The sequence below is a fragment of the Danio rerio genome, chromosome 6 (assembly GCF_049306965.1).
Source record: "Danio rerio strain Tuebingen ecotype United States chromosome 6, GRCz12tu, whole genome shotgun sequence".
NCBI lineage: Eukaryota > Metazoa > Chordata > Actinopteri > Cypriniformes > Danionidae > Danio > Danio rerio.
Window position 1 is genome coordinate 17,230,589 of NC_133181.1, and position 20,015 is coordinate 17,250,603.

The 20,015-nt window shown below is 36.7% G+C and overlaps 1 protein-coding gene and 1 long non-coding RNA gene across 12 annotated transcripts in view; one reads left to right on the top strand and one right to left on the bottom strand.

Annotated features, from left to right (window-relative positions):
• Positions 1–20,015, bottom strand: part of agap1 (ArfGAP with GTPase domain, ankyrin repeat and PH domain 1) — a 348,474-nt gene that overhangs the window by 166,709 nt on the left and 161,750 nt on the right. For all 11 annotated transcript variants that reach the window (XR_012407727.1, XR_012407728.1, XR_012407726.1 and 8 more), the window contains exons 2-3: positions 2,072–2,130; positions 606–693 (exon numbers count right to left, since the gene is read on the bottom strand). Coding sequence is in view for 8 of the 11 variants with exons in the window: in XM_001921491.9 (XP_001921526.3) it covers positions 606–693; positions 2,072–2,130 (147 nt within the window). In the remaining 3 variants the exon portion in view is untranslated. The remainder of the gene's footprint in view (positions 1–605; positions 694–2,071; positions 2,131–20,015) is intronic.
• Positions 13,148–19,702, top strand: LOC141386213 (uncharacterized). The gene is made up of 3 exons (XR_012407739.1): positions 13,148–13,410; positions 13,625–14,880; positions 14,945–19,702. It is a non-coding gene; the product is annotated as an uncharacterized lncRNA (long non-coding RNA).

Genomic DNA, 20,015 nt, shown 5'->3' on the forward strand with positions numbered 1-20,015 from the left:
TGGATGTAGTATGTCCGAATTCCATTCATACTGCTCACATTGATACTGTAGAGAACATACTTTTCGAATAGCTGAGTAGTACATTTAAATTCTACTGCAGTGCCCACTGAGTAGTAGACGATTTCGGACGCAGCCCAAGTCTCCTTAACCAAACACACCTGATTCAGATCATCAGCTCATTAGCAGAGATTAGAAGACCTGAAAAAGTTGGAACAGACAAAGCAAAACGTGCAGTGCTGGTGGTCCTCCAGCAATATTGTTGAGAACCACTGTCCTAGAGCATTTAGAAGGTCTAATGCGTTTAGACCGGTCCAGTTTCATCAGGATTGAGTCTTAAGCCTGGTTTATACTTCTGCGTCAAGTGATCGGCGCACTCCCTCTGGAAGTAATGTTCTACTTAAGAAAAAAAATTATCTATATCTTGGATGGCCATACATAAGCAACAAATGTTCATTTTTAGCTGAACTATGTAAAAAACAGAAGGACACATGTCCGCTATTGTAAACAGTGTTTGGAAAGTATCAAAGTGAAAGTAAAAAAAGTCTTTACAATATTACTAGTGAGACAAAAAAGCATTTGAATAATCCCCGTATTTAAACACCTACCTTCAGGACTCTCTTCCTGTACATATGTCCCTGTCAGATACCTGTGCACCAGCGCAGACTTCCCACTGGCCAAGTTACCCACAATGCCCTGCGTACACACACACATCGAAATTTTAGGTGACAGCATCACATTTTAATAGGAGTGTGAGGAGACTCTTATTTCTCAAGACAATACGAGACATGAGATTGGGTTTGCGAGAACGAGACGAGATTTGTATACTATTTTTTGGAACTCTCAATGATGAAACATATAAGTGGAATCAAATCACAAAATACTAAACTATTTAGGTGCTTTTTTTTAAATAAACTTGTAATGAACATTGTTTTACTTCTATTTTAATGAATTCTATGTTGTAAAGGGCATGCAAACACTGCTAAATATTTTGCAACGACCATGGCTCATTATTATATGTATATATTATTACAGTGTAATGTCTCAGCTGTGCATTTAAAAATGGCGCTTCCTTTGTTTTCATTCTCCTGGTTTGTATATGTGCTAGTGACATATTTCTCTGTAAACCAATAGCTTTTATTGTGCGTCTTGCTCCGCATTTTGGTATCCTTTTGTTATAATAGGCACCCTTCCGAAAGGCTACCTAAAAAGTGGTACAGAATGATTTGCTTTTGACAGTGGAAATGGCCATAAAAGTGTAGCGTGCCGTACCACTCAATGGAAACGGGCCATTAATGTGTGATTCAAATCCAATCCTGCCTCCAATCTTCAATGCTAAATTCACCCTCACGCCCCGTCATAACATCACAACTAACGAGACAACTTTTTACCTTCATATGAAATCTCATCGTGATTTAGTCTCACAAGATCTCGTAGCCCGAGATCTCGTCACACCCTTACATTTTAAACAAGCTGCAATGTTATTTTGAGTCATTTACTGATGGAAGTGTTGTCCTCTTAATAACAGAATGAATATTTTTCAGATAAAAAAAGAATATTTTTAAGTGCACACACACATGCACACTACTGTAAGTAGTGCAATTTTTAATATGAAACTATTTAACTTGTTTTTCAAAAACAGCATTGAAGTTTCTTCATCTTTTGAACGTCATATTTTGCAATGACATTTTTTGACAATATCATATAACATGATAAAGAAACCAGCGACTATCATGCCATGAAATTTGAATAGCGTCACTTATTAATGCACATAAAATAATTTGAGATAAGAAAGAAATTACAATATGATAAGAATTTAAGACTTTGTACATGTGTCTGTTTTTTGACATTTTAGTATCAAAAGAGTGTAAGAGTTAATGTTCTATGAATATCCAATGAACTTTCCAGCAGGACAAAAAAAAAAAACTTAATGTTAACCAGCCAATTTTTTAAAATAACATGACAATATATCCATTTTGTGGTAAAGTGATACATTTATGACATCAATATAAGCAATACATATTTGCAAATCACATTTTGATTTGAAAAAAATGTCACTATTAACTGGACTCACCACTTTGAGCTCTGGTACTGAGCGACTGAGCGTCCACTCCTGACTGTTGACAAAGGCATCTACAACAGAGAAAAAGAGACATCATCATAAATATGGTCATGCTCTTCAGGTCAAACTTATTTACAGAACAGTTCTAAATGAGCGACTCATTGATCCAGAGGAAATGAACACAGCCGAAAGGGAACAAAATCATTTCCATTCACACTCCTCAAATATTAACACATTACTCCATAACTACACTACAGCATAAGACATGTTTGTGTTAATTTGAGGTTTTTTCAGCAGAGCCATAGACCAAATACGTGTTAATTAGAGCCCGCACGGCCCCCACACTCAGCCACATAGCACGCTTCACATTACAACAGAACAACAGTGGCTGCAGGTGCTCTGTGGGCTCATATGCCAGCAAATAAGCCTGCAAATCCATAACTCTAGAAGTGTTATATAGATGACAGTCAGGTCATGCTCTTATCAAAGAAAATGTCAGAGGTAAACAATGGTTAATTTGGTATACTGGATTCTCAGGCTGTGTTCCAAAGTCCTTGCTACTACTGTAGCTTTAATAGTAGAGCATGTTGCCATCAAGGGCAAAGCCATGGGTTAAATTCCCAGGGATTTATTGAACTATTAAAATGTAATTATTTAGAATAAGCCCCATTGCTGACTACTGTGTGCATTCACATCTGTCTTCTGGAAAACACTACACTGTGAATAAAATGTAAAACACAAAGCATTATAAACTTGCAACTTTGTTAAAAACTTAGTTAAATTCCTTATAGGGTAGATTCTTGAGGTTTCGATAGATGTTTTTTTTTTTTTTTTACGGGGCTACATGGCCCAATTTTTTCATTGTGAATCTCTGAGTTTAAAGTAAATATGTTGATAAGTCAACAAAAAGATTGATTAGCATAAAAATACACACAAAACACACAAATATTAAACAAAACAGTCCATTTTATAGAGGCTGTGTTAAAATGCAGGGGTTGACAAAAGTATAGACTTCGCTACAAACTAATATTGATATTTAAAAACTGGCCCACTTATATTTGAGCACTGTTGAAAGCTGCTGATTGGCCAATATGTTCATGTGCTCAACAAATTTGACTATAACTGTCTCCAACACTGTTCACCGAGCGCAAATGCAAATACTTTTAAAATCCAAAAGTAATTTGCAAATAATTTAAAAGCCATGTCTATCAGCTGACTGCTCATATATCTGCTCACAGAAAGATCATCCGATAGACACAACTTTCAAATACTTCAGTATTAGCAAATGTTAGATGGAAATTACTATTTTTTATTTTAAGTATTGACTATTAAGAAATCGACCCGACTAAAAAGCTTTATATTAAATTTCACAAGAACAATTAAGTCACGTCATCTGCTTATCGGTGGCAGAAAAGCAACAGTAGACTTTTAAAGTAATTAATTATCCTTTAAAGTTCCTTGTATTATTGCCGTTTTTATTTTTATTTTAAATGTCCAAACAGCACAGAGAAGAAGAAGAAAAAAGAAAAAAAAACTATTATAGGGTAGAAGAATATCCTATCTAAAATGGCTTTATATTTAATAAAATGAAATTAAAGACTTGAACTGGTATAAAATCAATAAATATCTAAACCCATCTACCACTGCACAGCTTGTATTGAGAAACATTGAGAGTGCAAATATGATGTAATAAAACGCTGCTTAGGCAGGCGAAGAATATTTTTTGAGACACTGCATCATTTTGCTCAGTGCCTATCTCAGTGTGTGCGCACAGCAATAAAAGCACTGCTGTTCCTGCAATGCCATCATCTGCTCACTGATGTCAGATAACAACAGTCTAGAATGTCTCCAGAGACCCATACTAAACACCTGCTAATGCTAACATATATGCCCAACCCATGGGGATTGCCACCTTTGCCATTTTCTAATGAACTAAAGAAAAGAAACGCAAGCCCTTTGGGGGGCTGCTTCATATATTCCGCTGGATGACCCTCAAAAGACCACCACGTATGAGATCCCAGCACAATCTTTTAACTCCACAGAAAGCATATTTAAAAACTGAATGGGGTGTAAAAAGAGAAACATGGATTGAGTGTGTGTTTGATAATCCAATGCAAACCATATTTGTTTGGAGATAATAAACTTATTTGAAACCTTTTGATAAGCGTGCGGTGCGCAGATGGAACCAATCAACACACTGGTATGACAGCCGTCTGCGATGCTGCAACTCATTCAAAATGACAATCTGGAACATCACAGGAGACGTGATGGGAGTGACAGACCGGCGATGATCCATTACAGCCACAGACCTTGTCACTCTCGTCTCACCTCTTCAATTGAAATAGACTTGCTCCATGCTTTTTCATTATGGAAGTCGGTGGTGTGGCTGATTATAAAATTCAGCGTCGCCTCAGTAAAAACAGTAATAAAAGACACTGCAGTTACCAATATCCAGAATAATACTCTAATGCAAATTTCCATTTCAAGCCCTGACAGGATTTAAAAAATATATCTTTGCAGAATATAATTTCGAAGCTGAATAACTGATTTCTGTGTGACAGCAGCCTTTATTTCATCCAAGAAAAACTGAAGGTGTTAAACACATGGAGTCTTTGTGTGAAAAACACCCAGTCATCGCTGCTCTTCACAACCTTCAGGAGAAACCATGCAGTTCCTGCTTCTCATGAGAATGTGATATACATGTGTGGAGCTCCGTCACGGAATGATTTATTCTTAACTCTCCAAAATTACTGACAAGTTTCCAATTGTTTTTAACTTTTTTTTGCATAAAAGCATAAAAAAATAAGTAACTACATTGTGGATCAGCTACAGCTAATGATTAGCATTAGATATGTTAGATTAATCAGTCAGCGTTTACATTACTGGCCAATTACCATATTTCGCTTCAGTTTCAGGTTTCAAATCTAGCCAGCTTTCACAATGAATTAAATTGTTTGTGTGCGCATGCAGAAAATTTGAGCATGTTTAAATAAAACATACTGGGTTTGATTTTAATTTCAGCATTTGTTTTGTGCTGTGGACATCTCCTTGCCATCATGATTTTTTTAAATTACACAATTTAAATAGAGTGTTCTAAAATACTCAAATAATAACAAAAAATCCCATTAAACACCTTTTATTTAGAATTTCTTCCCATGTTCACGTGGGTTTCCTCTGGGTGCTCAAAAGACATGTGGTATAGGTGGTATAGATTTGGATAAACAAAAAATTTACAGCAGTTTATACATGTGAATGAGAGAGTGTATAAGTGTTTCCCACAACTGGGGGTTCCCTCTCAGTGCTGGGTTGTGTCTGTAAGGGCATCCACTGCATAAAACACATGCCAGAATAATTGGTGGTTCATTTCGCTGTGACAACCCCTGATATCTGCGGTAAATATAACAATAGAAAAGTTTCTATTTTTCTAGCATATTTCTGAAAAATGATGTGTACAAATGAGTAAACTGACAAATGGCCCATTTCTACAGAGCAGTATGTCTTAGTTCAATATAGCACGATATGCATGCATCTCTGCAAATCATACTGTACCACTTTTTTGCCACCCTTCGGCATGCAAAGGGTACTTTCCACAACAGTACGGAACCTAAAAGGTGAAGCTAGACTCACTGCTGAACGTTACTGGTTAATAGAACATTCTGACAAGCACATGCAATAAGCCAGAGGAACTAACAAACAGGAAGTTTTTAAATACACAGCAAAAACTTGACATCGCAATAATAATATAATAATGGTGCGCAGCAACAAACCGTGCTTAACCAAAGCTTTTCTCTTCTTGCGACAAACAGACACAAGATGCAAGAACAAAATCTGATGTATGTCCTCTATTGTTGTTTATAGGGCTGTTTACACATCCTGTATAAAACATGTGGAAAGTGCAATTCATGCCACTTTCTCTTTCTTTGCTCACATGTCTATATTTTAAATAATTACTTGGGTGCAAAAAGACTTTTTCTCAAGCAAGAATGCCATTGATCAAAACTGTCTGTAGTACACCAAGTCAAGAAGAATATCGCTGGCAGTGAAATCATAAACCTAACCAGGGTGAGTCAAACTGTACTGCATTTTACTGACCTGTACCATTCAGTGGAAATGAAGCAAAAGCCATTTCTGTTTAAATGGATACATGACAACTACTAAAAATATCTTTATGCATTCAAGCTGGTGAAGTCACTCAATATTTTGAGTAAAACAATTACGCACACACGCTGTGTTTTTCACAAAACCATGTTTTCTGCAGTTTACACAGCGATCATGACCTGTTTTTATTTGCATTTTAGGCAAGCAAACAGCTGCAATGTACAGTTGAAGTCAAAATTATTATCCATCCTGTGATTTTTTTTCAAATATTTCTCAAATGATGATTAACAGAGCAAAGAACTTTTCACAGTTTTTCCTATAATATTTTTTCTTCTGGAGAAAGTCATATTTTTTTTATTTTGGCTAGAATAAAATCAGTTTTTAATCTATTATTAGCACCCTTAGGCAATATTTTAAGGGGAACAAACCATAGGCAATGAGTAGCTTATTTACTCTAATTTGCCTATTTAACTTAGTTAAGCTTTAAGCTGAAGTAGCTTGAATGGTAGCTTGGAAACATTTTAAGTAAAATATTATGTACTGTCATCATGAAAATCAGTTATTAGAAATGAGTTACTAAAACTATTATGCTTAGAAATGTGAAATTTCTTTCCATTAAACAGAAATTGGGGTAAAAACTATACAAAAGTGCCAGTGCCTAATTTGTGAATTGCGAGGTCCTAGAACAGATCGGGGTTACGGATCCGGCATATGTTACCCGAGGATAGAAAGTTGTTGCACATGAAAGTGGAGGGGGGGTTAGGGGGTGTTGGATGACGGAGGGGTGTCATGGACGAAAGTGAAGAGCGAGGGGGGGGGGGGGGGGTAGGGGGGCTGACGCAGACAAAAGTGAAGAGGGTTTGGGAGTCGTGGAACAAAGTTAAAGTGAACAGCGCATGGCAGAGGAGGGGAATTGGTAAAATGAGGTGCCGGATCAGATTACAGAGGTGCTAGATCCGGATCCGGCACGATTTAAGCCCTGAAGAGAGCTAATAATTCTGACTTCAACTGTCTATAAATGGTCAAAACACAAAAGAAGCTATCCTGAAAAAGTTCTGAAAAAAACTAATAAACACATTTTCACAAAAGTAGTAAACAGTCAAGACCAGCAGGTGGGCTAATGAAGATGTGCCCTGTGGGAAGCGTGTGTGTCTTATTTAAATGCTCTTACATATTTGTTTATGTGTATATGTAGGGTGACGGTCTCATTTCACTCGTTGATTTGAACTCGTCTTTGCAGTCAGTTTCCCATGACCTGCCTGGACCCTCCACCCCCTCTCTGTGAGCAGACCGATTACAGAAACGCACTTCCACCACCCACTCTGTGTGTCAGGCTGAACGCCAAGACATGACGGAAAAATTGAACAGACAAAAAAGGAAAATAAAAAGACATTAACAGGAAGTCAATTAGCAATAATTCTGCATTTTGTCATCAGGATCATTGTTCTGGTGTCTGTACCAGCCTGACCCACATCAAGTCCTTTTTATCCAGCTCAGCTTTCCTCTTTTCCGCTCTCACTTTATGAACTTGCGGCTTTTAGAGAGTCTCCTGAATCATTAAAATCCCACACAACCAATATAGGCATCCTGAGGGGACTTGAAGAACTAGGCCACAGCAGTCCAACATCGACAGCATGAGCCTCAATCAAACTTTCAATTAGGATTTATGAAAGCGGAACTAACTCGCAAAAGCGCAGTAATGAATGTGTCGGGTAGCATGCAACAATTAGCCATTTCACAGGCGCACTTGGCAAATCACAGCTCCCAAAGACATCCATCATCATTTGGTCACAGTGTAATTCACTCAGTATTTCCTCTGCTGCAGAACAGTGAGAGTATGTCATTCCCCTGAATGCAGACACCTAGTATGAGATCCAAGCTTGATTATAACTGCTCTCGACTACATTCATCTACAGGCAGACATTTGAAAGTCACAATGTATTTTGCAGCTGATTTGGTGAAGAACTGGTCTAATTAGGCAGGAAGAAGTTGTCAGTGATACCTAAAGCTCTTGACATTTATATGCGCCATAAGCATTAGGGTGGTTACAGTTGTTTCCTGCCTTTTAACACCAATTCCATTCTCCAGTATGAACATGAGCTTGGTTTCAGTGTACTACAATGTACTGACAAGACAACGTCTTATTTTTATGTCTATATTAAATGTCTTATTTTTTAGCTTTATGTTTTATCTTTTAAGTTACACCAAAGCAAATAGTTCTATGATTGAATTGGTAAAAACGCCCTCATTACTATAAATGTACTCATTGCTAGTTATCATTCATTTGAGTTTTGCTCCCCGCTGGCTCCTTGAGTTAGATTACCTATATTATTTACTAGGCTTGTGATTTCTGCCCGTGTAATTTATATTTAATTTAATGGTCTAACTCAGTTTCATTTGTCAATCAACTGAAATTGTATGTATTTATTTGTTTATTCAGCTTTATGTATTTATTTGTTTGTTGAAAAAGTATGTGAGGTCTAATTGGTTGGGTTTTGGCGTGGTGCTGTTATAGTGTGATTGCAAAGCATGCCTGAGCCCGATACTGAGGAGATGATGTCACTCTTAACGGACTGTTTTATATGGATTTATTTATCATTTTTACTTTTCAATGAACGCAAACAGTCGTGGTTTATTAAAGAAGCAAACTCCTCGCTGCATCTTCAGCAAACCTCCTAAAACGTGCAGTCCCATGAGTTTTATGACAATTTATGAGCGTCAAAAGTTGTGGATCTGTTCGGCAAAATATTTGACTGCGCGTCACTGCATCCCAAACGACTAAAATTATATAACTAAAGCAATCTCCACTGTGCTGAGCGAGAGAGCTTCTCTTCCTGTTTAACTGAACAGTTGCATCATCAATGACATAGGCATGCTAAAGTTCAGAAGGCAAAATGGCATTGTGAGAGCAGACCATTGGGGGAGAAGGGACACTCGCGCTTTAGTACAGTTTGAAGTCACCGCACGAAGTGCAAGTACACCCTAAGAAGTAATTATTGCAAGAAATACAAAAAGACATGGACAAAGGCTCATAGAGCATGCAGATTTTTCATATTTAAATATCTGTCTTTTTTACACTTTAATATTCAAATGTTGCAATTTAGAACATGTTCGCACTTCTGACGACCAATGGAAAATGTGTGAACATTGCCAACCGAACCCAGTTACAAGCCAAAAAAAGTCAGTCCTCTTTTATACAAACTCTGATACGGATTGAGACCAAAGGTACCAAAATTAACCAAGGATACTTACATAGACAAAGATCCTTAAAAAGGACAAGCATACATTAATTTTGTCATGGGACCTATTCTGCAACAATAGATGTTGACCACACCTTTGGGTGCCAAAAAAAAAAAAAAAAAAAAAAACCTTCATTCACTTATATCCTGTGGACAACATATTTTTTTAAAGATCTTTAAAAGAAACTCAATTGGTTTTGATACGACATGAGCAAAACTGATTAAAAGAACACTCCACTTTTTCCGCAATGATATTATGCAGCACTGTTACATAGTTACTTTACTATTTTCAGGCACTGCATAATATCATTGCACCTGCCGCAGCCATGGTACACACAGCAAAGTTTCTTGATTATTACACCTAAATGTGAGCATAGCTGCTAGCCATATTGACCTAGAACATGCGTGACCAACCCTGTTCCTGGAGATCGACCTTTCAGCAGTTTCAGTTGCAACATATATCAAACACACCTGCCTGTAATTAAGTGCTGTTCAGGTCCTAATTAATTGGTTCAGGTGTGTTTGATCAGGGTTGGAGCTGAACTTTGCAAGAAAGGTAGATCTCCAGGAACAGGGTTGAGCACCACTGACCTTGAAAATAGATACTTTTGTTCTGTTCTTTTAAAAAATGAATAAATAAATATTGTCTTAGTACACAATGTAACTACAGACAAATCAATCTTTAAACAGGACTATTATCAAAACCTTTTTTTTTTTTTTTGAGGGAGATCTTAATGGTCTAATCCAGAGATAGCCAACCTAGGGCCCGTGATTTGGCCTGCCGTCCCATCTGACAATGGTTTAGAGATTGTAATGTCAAATTTGATACAACTATTTATTTGTTTAACTTATTGTTAAGCTACAAAAAAGCTCTCTGACGTTAAATATTTCAATTTAAATGGTGTAAATTAAACAGATTTTGTTTAAAATGTACATGCGAAAGATGCAGAGACTTTGGTGAGTAATTCAAGACAAAAGGCAGGTTCTGCTTGACTAGTGTATTCAGCATTGAACTCCACTGTGTTATAAATGTGAGTATGTTCTGTAGTTTAGTTTGGTATGTGTATCTTCAGCCGGCGGCCCTCAATGATGTTTGGTTTTTGGTTCTTCATCCAAAATAGTTTGGGCACCGCTGGTCTAGTACAATTCAATCTATGCTAACCTAAGCTAATAGGGATCCCAACAAACCTTGACATGTGTTTAATGCATACAGAAATGCTCAATGCAACTGATTAACTCTGGAGCACTTGTAAATTGAGCCAAAAGTTCCAAAGATCAAATAAATTAAATTTAATGACAAGTATTTGGTTGGGCTACCCCTTTAAGGCCTTAGAAAGTCTGTAAACAGATGAGGCTTGCTTTCTTAGTTTAGTCTACATCTGTAACTCTTGCATAAAATGCTGACGAGTTCAGGTTAAAACCAGGCCACATTAAAAATGAAAATGAGGAAATTACAATGACACAAAAGGCGCATATGATGCTTCTCTAGCTGCTCAGAGAGAGGGAGTAAAGTGCAAGAGGAGGCTCAGTTCAATTCAATTTACTCTGACTGCTGCCAGAAACATGACTTACTGCTGTAAACCCTGATCACTTGATGGAGGAGACTGAAGAAGCTCCCTCTCTCTCTCTTTACACTTCTCATCTCAAACTCTCTCATCTCATATTCCCAACGCTCCCTCCAGACACTGAGAACGGCATGTTTCATCTCCTTATTCACTGCAGCTCCCAAAATAGCATCTTGAGCACAAAGCCATGTTTTCCAGCAGTTTTGTGAAACACGCACACACACTGATCCATTACCAACTCAACTCTCTTTCTCTCCAATTTCCACTATTATCCATGATTTTCAACAAAAGAAAAAAAGGAATCAAATAACTGTGTTGCTTCATTATGTGTCTATGTTGAATGTCGTCATTGACCCCAACAGAGTGAATGGAAAAAAAATCCAGTCTGTCACCCCCCAGTTGGTTGTCTGACACACTGGGCTGCATTGTTGCCCCTCTTTTAGGCTGCATTGGTGTCTACTGATGGCTCACCCATGCGCCACTGTTCCCTAGACATCACTCTGAAACAGGATGTTGTTACAGCTGCTTCCTGTTTTCCTAGGAGGGGCCTCAAGTTTCCATCTTCCCCAGTGTTCCCAGTGTAGTAGGGTTGCTTTGGTACCAGTTCACTGACCTGCATTGCTGGAGTCATTGCTGTAGCTAAATCAATGTGCTACCATACACATATTGAACTGGTTAACAGCAACACACCAGTCCCCTTCAGCGCTGTCACCAGGATCATGACGGCTAGAGAATCACAGACGATCGCGCATCAATAGCAAAACATTATCCTGATTCGTCACTGTAGAAATATTCTCTGTTTAGTATAAATTATGCTTGATTAAAAGAAGTTCTGTTATATAGATGATTTCCACACAAAAAAAATAAGTAAATACTGGTGACAAGCACTTACAACAGTATCTGTAATCAAATCCATGAATGCTGCATTATTGACCATTTTCACAGTTTAACAGTAGTCATAGGATGTGCTAAATGTTTAGTGTAGGAAAACTTGCTTACTATCAGTGTAAAGATTCAATTAAGTTTATTCAGAAATGTCCTGAAATTAAAAATCTGGGACAACAGAAAAACGAAAAATTCTGGATGTACTAAAAGTGAAACTAAAACTGCTTTTTAAAAAATATTTGAGCAATTCCATTGGTTTTGAATGTGACATTTGCAGTAAAACTCAAAACACAGAGAAAGTATGTTAAAATTCTATTAAAGCATTAATATTTTCCAAAACAACTAACCACAGAGTTATGGGATGAGAGAAATATCAATCTGTGAACATTTTTTAGATTTAAAATAGGGGAAATAAACATGCGTTATGGATGTGACCAATAAAGTCTGCGAGTTTACAGTATACAACATATTTTGTAGAAATTCTGTGAATTAATCTGCACAACCCACAAGAAACAATGCTAGTCAAAAGGATAAGAGTCGACTCACTATAGAACAAACATGATTGATTTTATTTTAATTTGACATTTGCATTTATAAGGAAAAAGCGTTGTTATGGATGTGACATCTCTCCGTTATGGATGTGACAGATGTGAATTTGCCGCTTGTGTGACTTTGGTGAATCAAATATAATAGTTTGTAAACACTTACGGAGACATTTCTGAGTATTTTTCAAGTACTGTAAAATACTTGCTTACACAAAAAACGTAGAAACCGTTTTGCTATTTTGGTGAAAACTTTTTTTTATGGCAAATTGACATTTGCATGGAATTGCTCATTTATTATTTAAATAAACAATATAAAGAACTTAAGACTTTTTAACTTACTGTTAATCTGTTTCAATTTAACCTGAAACTTAAATTAAACTGATCCTTAACAAAAAACACATTTTATTGGTGGTGAATGCATCGAGAGTTGTCATTTTATGTACATGCATGAGTAAATGAAAAGAATATCACAGAGTGGAATATTGAGCTATTATGAACTTTGACTGTGCATGGGGCTATACTAGTAGCGCACTATGCTACTCCTGCATTTTGGTCGGCACAGCAACAAACTGCTTGCCTGCCACAAGCCATTGAAATGAATGGGTTTCATAGTGCAGAGCTTTCCGAGTCTAATGTGAAATTTCCTTCACATGTCGCAGTGACCACAGCTGGAAAAAGACTGAACCAAGCGCAGTGAAAACTGAGGGATTACCACATTTTTTTTCAACTCATATGTACTGCATTTTTTTTTTTTGGGGTCGAGACTTTTAAGTGTCTAAAGATTAAGTGCATCCTCCAAATTCCACTGAAATTGCAAGGTTATGCAGAAACCTGCATTCCATCAGTTCTGTTTTAGACCATTTAATTGTGACTTTTATTTAGGACTTTAGCAAAGCTTAAAGGCTTAATGTAAATTCTACTGTTATTAACTCATTTGTGTTTTTCTGTGTGGCAATAATAATTGTATTCACATATAACCGTTGATCACCTCAACTAAAATGTTATAAATGGAATCTGAAGTGTGTATGTTTGGTGCAAGAGAATTAGTAAGGTTTATTATTGCCACACAGAAAGACACAAGTGTGTTATTAACATTGGATATTATACTAACTAAGCCTTTAAGCTTGCGGAAGTGCTCATTAAAAGTCTTTCTGTGTGGCAATAATAAACTTTATTAATTCTGTTGCATTAAACATACACACTTCAGATTCCATTTGTATTATTCCAGTTGAGGTGATCAATGGTTAAGTGAATGAAAGCCCAAATGAAATGCAATTCTTATAAAAAGCCAACAAATTTCATCAGAAAACTAGGATTAAATCAACTGAATGGATGAATGGATTTAGTCACCCAGAACATCTCGAAGATCTAAACATTTGATTGGTGCAGACAAGAATAATGATAAACTATTATTAATTTGTGGTCTAAACTATGTAAAGACTAAATGATGGTTTTCAATTCTATCATTGCTTATAAAACACAAAAGATTGTCTAAAACAATCTATATTTAACGACCTCGCTACCAGCCATATGGTATCCCACAATACACAGGTTTCCTGACTCAGTAAGACTTCTTAATAAACATAAACCTGCAACATGTGCACATCATGTGCTGAGAAAGCAGAAGAAAAGCTGAGTCTGTGTCCTAGATTTTACAAGCTACATAAGGTGAACAAGCAAGCGGCGTCCTTTAAATATATCAACACATACTGTGACAATGGAAAGTCTATTATCCTCACGCTGTTTCTGGGTGTCACCTCCGCTAAGACAGCAGGAGATAAAAGTGTTTAGCAGAATGTGTCTGCTCTTCATCAAAATGACACAGAGGAAGAGAGACAGGAAGCGGGTTGGAAAAGTAAAGAGAGAGTCTGTTGGTGATGGAATAAGCAGGAGGGTTATTTCCACGTTATGGTAGACAGTTTATCCAGTGGAGCCCTGCTGAACATGTGTTTTGTGTCCTGGCTGTCAGAAACACGGTCTGTACTCTCACAGGCTTCAGCCAGTAAAGCAATATTCCCAAAACAGCCAAACAAGGTGTGTTTGTACCTGTGCCAAACATGCATGGTGGGACTGAGAGGGAGATGCACACAAAGTGATTCTCCTACAGAATTCTGCATTAAACCACAATTCATGCATTGCGCACATTTCTGCTTAATGAAAAAGAAAGGTAGAACAAAAATAATATTGCCATACAGTGTGCAACATGTATTATGTAATAAAGGCTGTTTTGTGGACCTAATATGCATCGAGTATTAGGTAGGCCATGTTCACATGTTCATGGGTATTTTTAGTTTTCTCAGCTTTCATTTAAGGAAAAAAAACCTTTGTGAGGCCACCGACAAAATCTATTTTTTGTTGTACGATATATTGCACCAAAATATATTGTGATAAATGATATTATCATCATTTTAAGACATTTATGCCACTCATTATATGATGCTTGAATGACATCATAATATTATCACGATGGAAGTACACTCTTCCACAGAGTGCGTAATAATTTATTCTTAAGAATATTTAATTTACATCTGCTCCAACCAATCTATCCTGGAGGCTCTATCTACTGGACATTATTAGTCTGGAATACACCACAGTCAACATAAATGGAGCCAGTAAAAAAAATAAATAAATAAAAAAACACTGTACAATTTTGGCCAAATATGAGAGAGACTATCATTTATATTTCAGTCCTAATTTTGTACTTATTATTACTATATTACTGTTTTTATTTTATTTTACGTATTTTGTCGAGTGGATCTCAGGCTTTGTTCAAAATCAAAATGTTCAATAAAAAAATAATAATAAAAAAATAATAATATTTTCTTTAATTATAGTCATTTTAATGATGTAATAATTAGGCATTGGAATCAGAATGTGAAAAAGCATATACTAAATAAATATTAATAAATGTTAACCATAAAGTGCAGAGGGTCAATAATGACACTTTTATACTTTTATATAGTTCACACCAAACAGGAATAAAGTTTATTTCGCGATTAAATTGCATTCATAGAAATTTACATTAGATGTCACCTACCCTGCTGTTGTCTATTAGAAGGAATGCTTCAATAGAGCTGTCATTTTAGTACAGGGTAGTGCTTCTTTGAAATGAATGAAGGACCAAGGTACAGTGGAGGACTGTGGCCATCCAGAGCCAGAGATTTACACATATACACATATATCTATGATCGGGAGTTTTCCCAGTGGTCAGTATGCAAATATTTTTTTTATTTCGAAAATTATAATTTTTCATCACTTTTCTATATTGATGGGTGTGACCGCCTGGGCATTGCTGACAAAGAGCAAGTGTTTGTGTGCATGCAAATGTATTAAACTCCCTCCCTGTTAAACTTGATTTAATCCGTGTCCTGAAACACACCTCTTCTCCTGCTTTCACTTCTCATTCTGACGGAAGAAGCGATTCGTTTGTGAAGGAATCTCCATAATGAATGAATTATTCACTTAGCCGACAATAATACAAGTTTCTGGCACCGCAGCATCTTGTTGTAATATTTCCTAACATTGTTTGCTTATTTTATTCAACAAAACTAGCATAAGCTGAGAATTTAGTGCGAGTTGGTGCTCCTTTGCCTTATGGTAAATGCAGTAGGTGACTGTATCATCATCAATAACGTTACTTGTTAAGCACGTACTTAAAAGCTCGTACTTACATACAAAAACGTAAAAAAATTTAATCTTACCAATGAAATGTTCTGCCTTTGTGCTTTGTTTTATTTGTTTGTTCTTTACTACACCAGTGCACAGTGCTAATAATGTGAAGCATTGGCACACTGTCTTGGCCAGTGCGATTCAATGACATGTGCTGGGAGCACTGTACCAATATGGCGGCACTATTGACACATGCTCAGGGTTTGTATGTGTTATCTAGTGTATATATCCATGAATTGCATTCAAGTTCATGCGAACCTAGGCGGATTACCATCTCACGGTTAAACAAAGTGGAACACGCAATACGTTTGCACACGAATGCGCAGAATTTGTCTCATTCACATCTTCGTGTTTGCTGTGAATCCAAAAGGTGTTGGCCAAACAGAAAGGAGAAAACAGTCATATTATGACGCAAAAACTCATGTTATTGTGTCCCGTTTTTGAAGTTTTGGAAAAATTTTCACCCTGGGCACAGTTTTCAGAAAGTTGCAGTCGCCTGATACCTGATAATGTGTACAAACAGCAAAACTGCATAGAAAAAGAGCGCTTTTTTGAAAATACCCTTGTTCGTGTGGACATGGCTATGTGACATGTTTAAACATGTGTTTTTCTGTTACATTTTGCATCCTTCTAAATAGCATAAAAAAGCCACAAATGACCATTTCTTTCTTACAATAAAAAATACTCAATGTAAATAGTCTTCTATAGTGGGCAACTCAAACACCCCAGTTAACTAGTTAAAAAAAACTGTTTATATTCTTTAGCATTTCTTTATGATCCTTTAATAAAGTCCAAATGAGTTCAGAAACAAAGGAATAACAATCGTGGGACACAACATACATTTTATGCGCAATGCTGATCATTCTCATGCACAGCCACAGTAAACAAGACACATAGCTACTGAAACCAACACAGATCTGATGTGGTTACATAGCATGAAAGCCACTCAATTGCTTGTGATAGTAGGTTATTATAGCCACTCATTCTATTTCTATTGGTGGTTCAAAGCAACATACTGCTGTAAGCCTATAGAGAATCTGAAGACCGCACAGACTGAATATAGCAGAGAGAGACCCCTAGAATTACTATAAAGGGCAAAAATTGGAACATCCCCACTTTCTACATCTGAAATAAAAGAACCGTTTACATTTAGTCATTTAGCAAACGCTCTGACTTAAAATTTATAATTGGCATAAGCCATTGAGGGATTCAACAAAAAGAGGTAATACACACAAGTGCTAATTATACAAAGAAACTGATAGAGCTCAGAGAACTATGTGCTACACTCAATAAAAAGATTTTTGCTGCTTGTTCAAACTACTTATTTAAAATGAGCTGAATCAACAACTTTTGGAGTTTTTGGGAACGACTTAATTACTTTATGTCCAATCGACATCTATTTATAAAAACAATTAAGCTAGCTTAATCGATTTGTGTTTGAGCAAATTGAAAGTATTGTGTGAAACTCAGCATTTTTTATGGTGTACAATAAGGGGGAGTGTTTTTGTGTGTGTGTAAGATGATTGTAAGAACGTATTCCTTGCAAATGAGCAAAACTGGTGCAAGTGTTGGTTAAAGACTCAAAGAAATAAAAGTGTGTATTTTCTACAGGTGGTTTGTGAAAACCACTCAACTGTGTGAGGCACACTTGGTTTGGGATAGTCCTGTGGTGAGGTGAACAACCAATCAGCATTTGCCAAAGCACATTTGCCTTTACAACATTATGAAGACATAATATTTATGAAATTACACGTCAGATCTTACTGCAGACAAGGTTATAATAGTTTTGGATTTTTCATTAGTTTTAGTTTTTACTTCGTTTCAACTTTTGTGGGGGGTCGCGTCATATTTAAAAAAAAGTCTTAGCTGTGGACAATTAGGAGTATGATCATGTTTCCTTAGTTCATTTTATCCCCTAGCTCAGTGGTCCCACGGTCCGTGGATCAGGTAGTGGGCCGCACAAGAAATCATTGATTATTTTCATTTTATTTATGAGTCTGAACGACCTTTTATTTTGAGAAGTCTGTTATTTTGAAAAAATGAGCGTGTTCTCTCGCTTACGTCTCGGTCACTTGAGTGCCCAAATTTAACCCACAAGCAGCAAAATGAGTAAGAAACAGACATATTTGGAAAGTTTCTTTGCTAAGTGGGAAAATGCCCAGTGAAGGACCCACAAACTGCCAAGGAATAGATCCGCAACCCACTTGTCAACAAATCAGGTAAATCCACCATGGCTGTGCAAGAAGATCAACTGATGGGGATTGCAAATGACGGCGGCATATCATGTATTTCTATAGTTTGCACAAGTGGCGCGTTCGCATATCACGTATTTCTAAAGTCTGCCCAAGTTTGTAGTTTGAAATGGGGGTGCGCTCGCACCAATGAACCCCGGGCCGCGAGCGCACCGCGAGTCATCTAACAAGAATTGACTGATCAGCTTCAGCTTGTATGGAATACAAGGTCTTACATTTCGGTAAGACTAATTTTCTCAAACAAACCAGAACACACAAACACTGCAGTGCTTTGTACTTTTCTCCGTAACTAAAACTTGTATCAGAGAGTGACAGCAATGTTTTTCAGTTTGTCATCCTCTGAGAAAACAGTTGATGGTCGCATAGCAACCAACGAAACACCCCCAACCCGCCGCAGTAAAATTGTCAAGCGTTGACCGTTGCGTGGTGATAAAAAGGTTGAGGACCAGTGCCCTGGCTGACCAAAAATGGACAAATTTGTAATCTGTCCTCCACAAAAAAGTGGAGTTTCACTGATTTGCCTCTTAGCAATCCTCACACTAATTGATAGAGCATAACAAATAACATGCAAGTAGAAAATTGTAATAGCCTACATTATTTTTCCCCTCATACATCAGTGTGAACACTGATATTTTTGTTGTTAAATGTCAAATTGGGTGAATTTAAAGGCCAGAGGCTTATATTTTTCAGTTACGAATGGGCCACTGATGTTTTGCTTTTATATTTTACATTAGGCTATTATTCATTCGTTCATTCGTTAATTTTCTTTTCGGCTTAGCCCCTTTATTAAACCGGGGTTGCCACAGCGGAATGAACCGCCAACTTATCCAGCACGTTTTACGCAGTGGATGCCCTTCCAGCTCCAACCCATCACTGGGAAACATTAGGCTATTATTTGTGCATAAACAAATCTAGATATAGTAATATACTATTACTGTTACTATACTATTACATACTTTTATTCCATTTGTTTAAAAACACCATTTTTTGTCATCATTAATGCAAACTTATATGAGCGATAATATCATTAAAGGTGGAGGGGGGCCTCACAATATTTTTGGGGAAAAAGGCAAAAAGAGCAAGGCAAAAAAAGGCTGGGAACCACTGACTAAGAAGATTCTGTAAAAAAGAATGATTCGTTCACGATTGCGATCTTCAATACAGAAATAAAACCCATAACTGGGCACAAATGTGTTAAATCAATCATTTTAGGTCTCTGAATTTGATGCTATCACCGTGCTTCTGTCCTGTCCACTTGTTGTTTTTGTCGCGGGAGCAACAGTGAGGACTGACTTGAGGAGAACTGGTTTGATCTTGCCACTGGCATCAGGACTAGACTTTGAGGCGCTGTACGGGTCAAACACCTGTAGCGCAAAGTAAATAAATTTACTTCTAAAAGGCTTTCAATATGTATTAAATGACGAAAACCAAGGACATTTTTGCCTCCATTTTAGTTTGGGTTAATTTTAGTATTTCCACAATACAGTTTCAGTTCATTGTAGTTTATTTAAACAATTTGTTTTTATTTCAGTAACAAAAAATTGTAAAAATTTTAGATTTTGTTTATTCATTATTTTCGTTAACTAAAATAACGTTAGAATTAAAATATGTGAATAAAATGATAAGCTTTAGAGATTTTTATATTTCACCATTCAAATGAATCAGATCTGTAATTGCATGACAGAATATGTTAGACCAAAAAC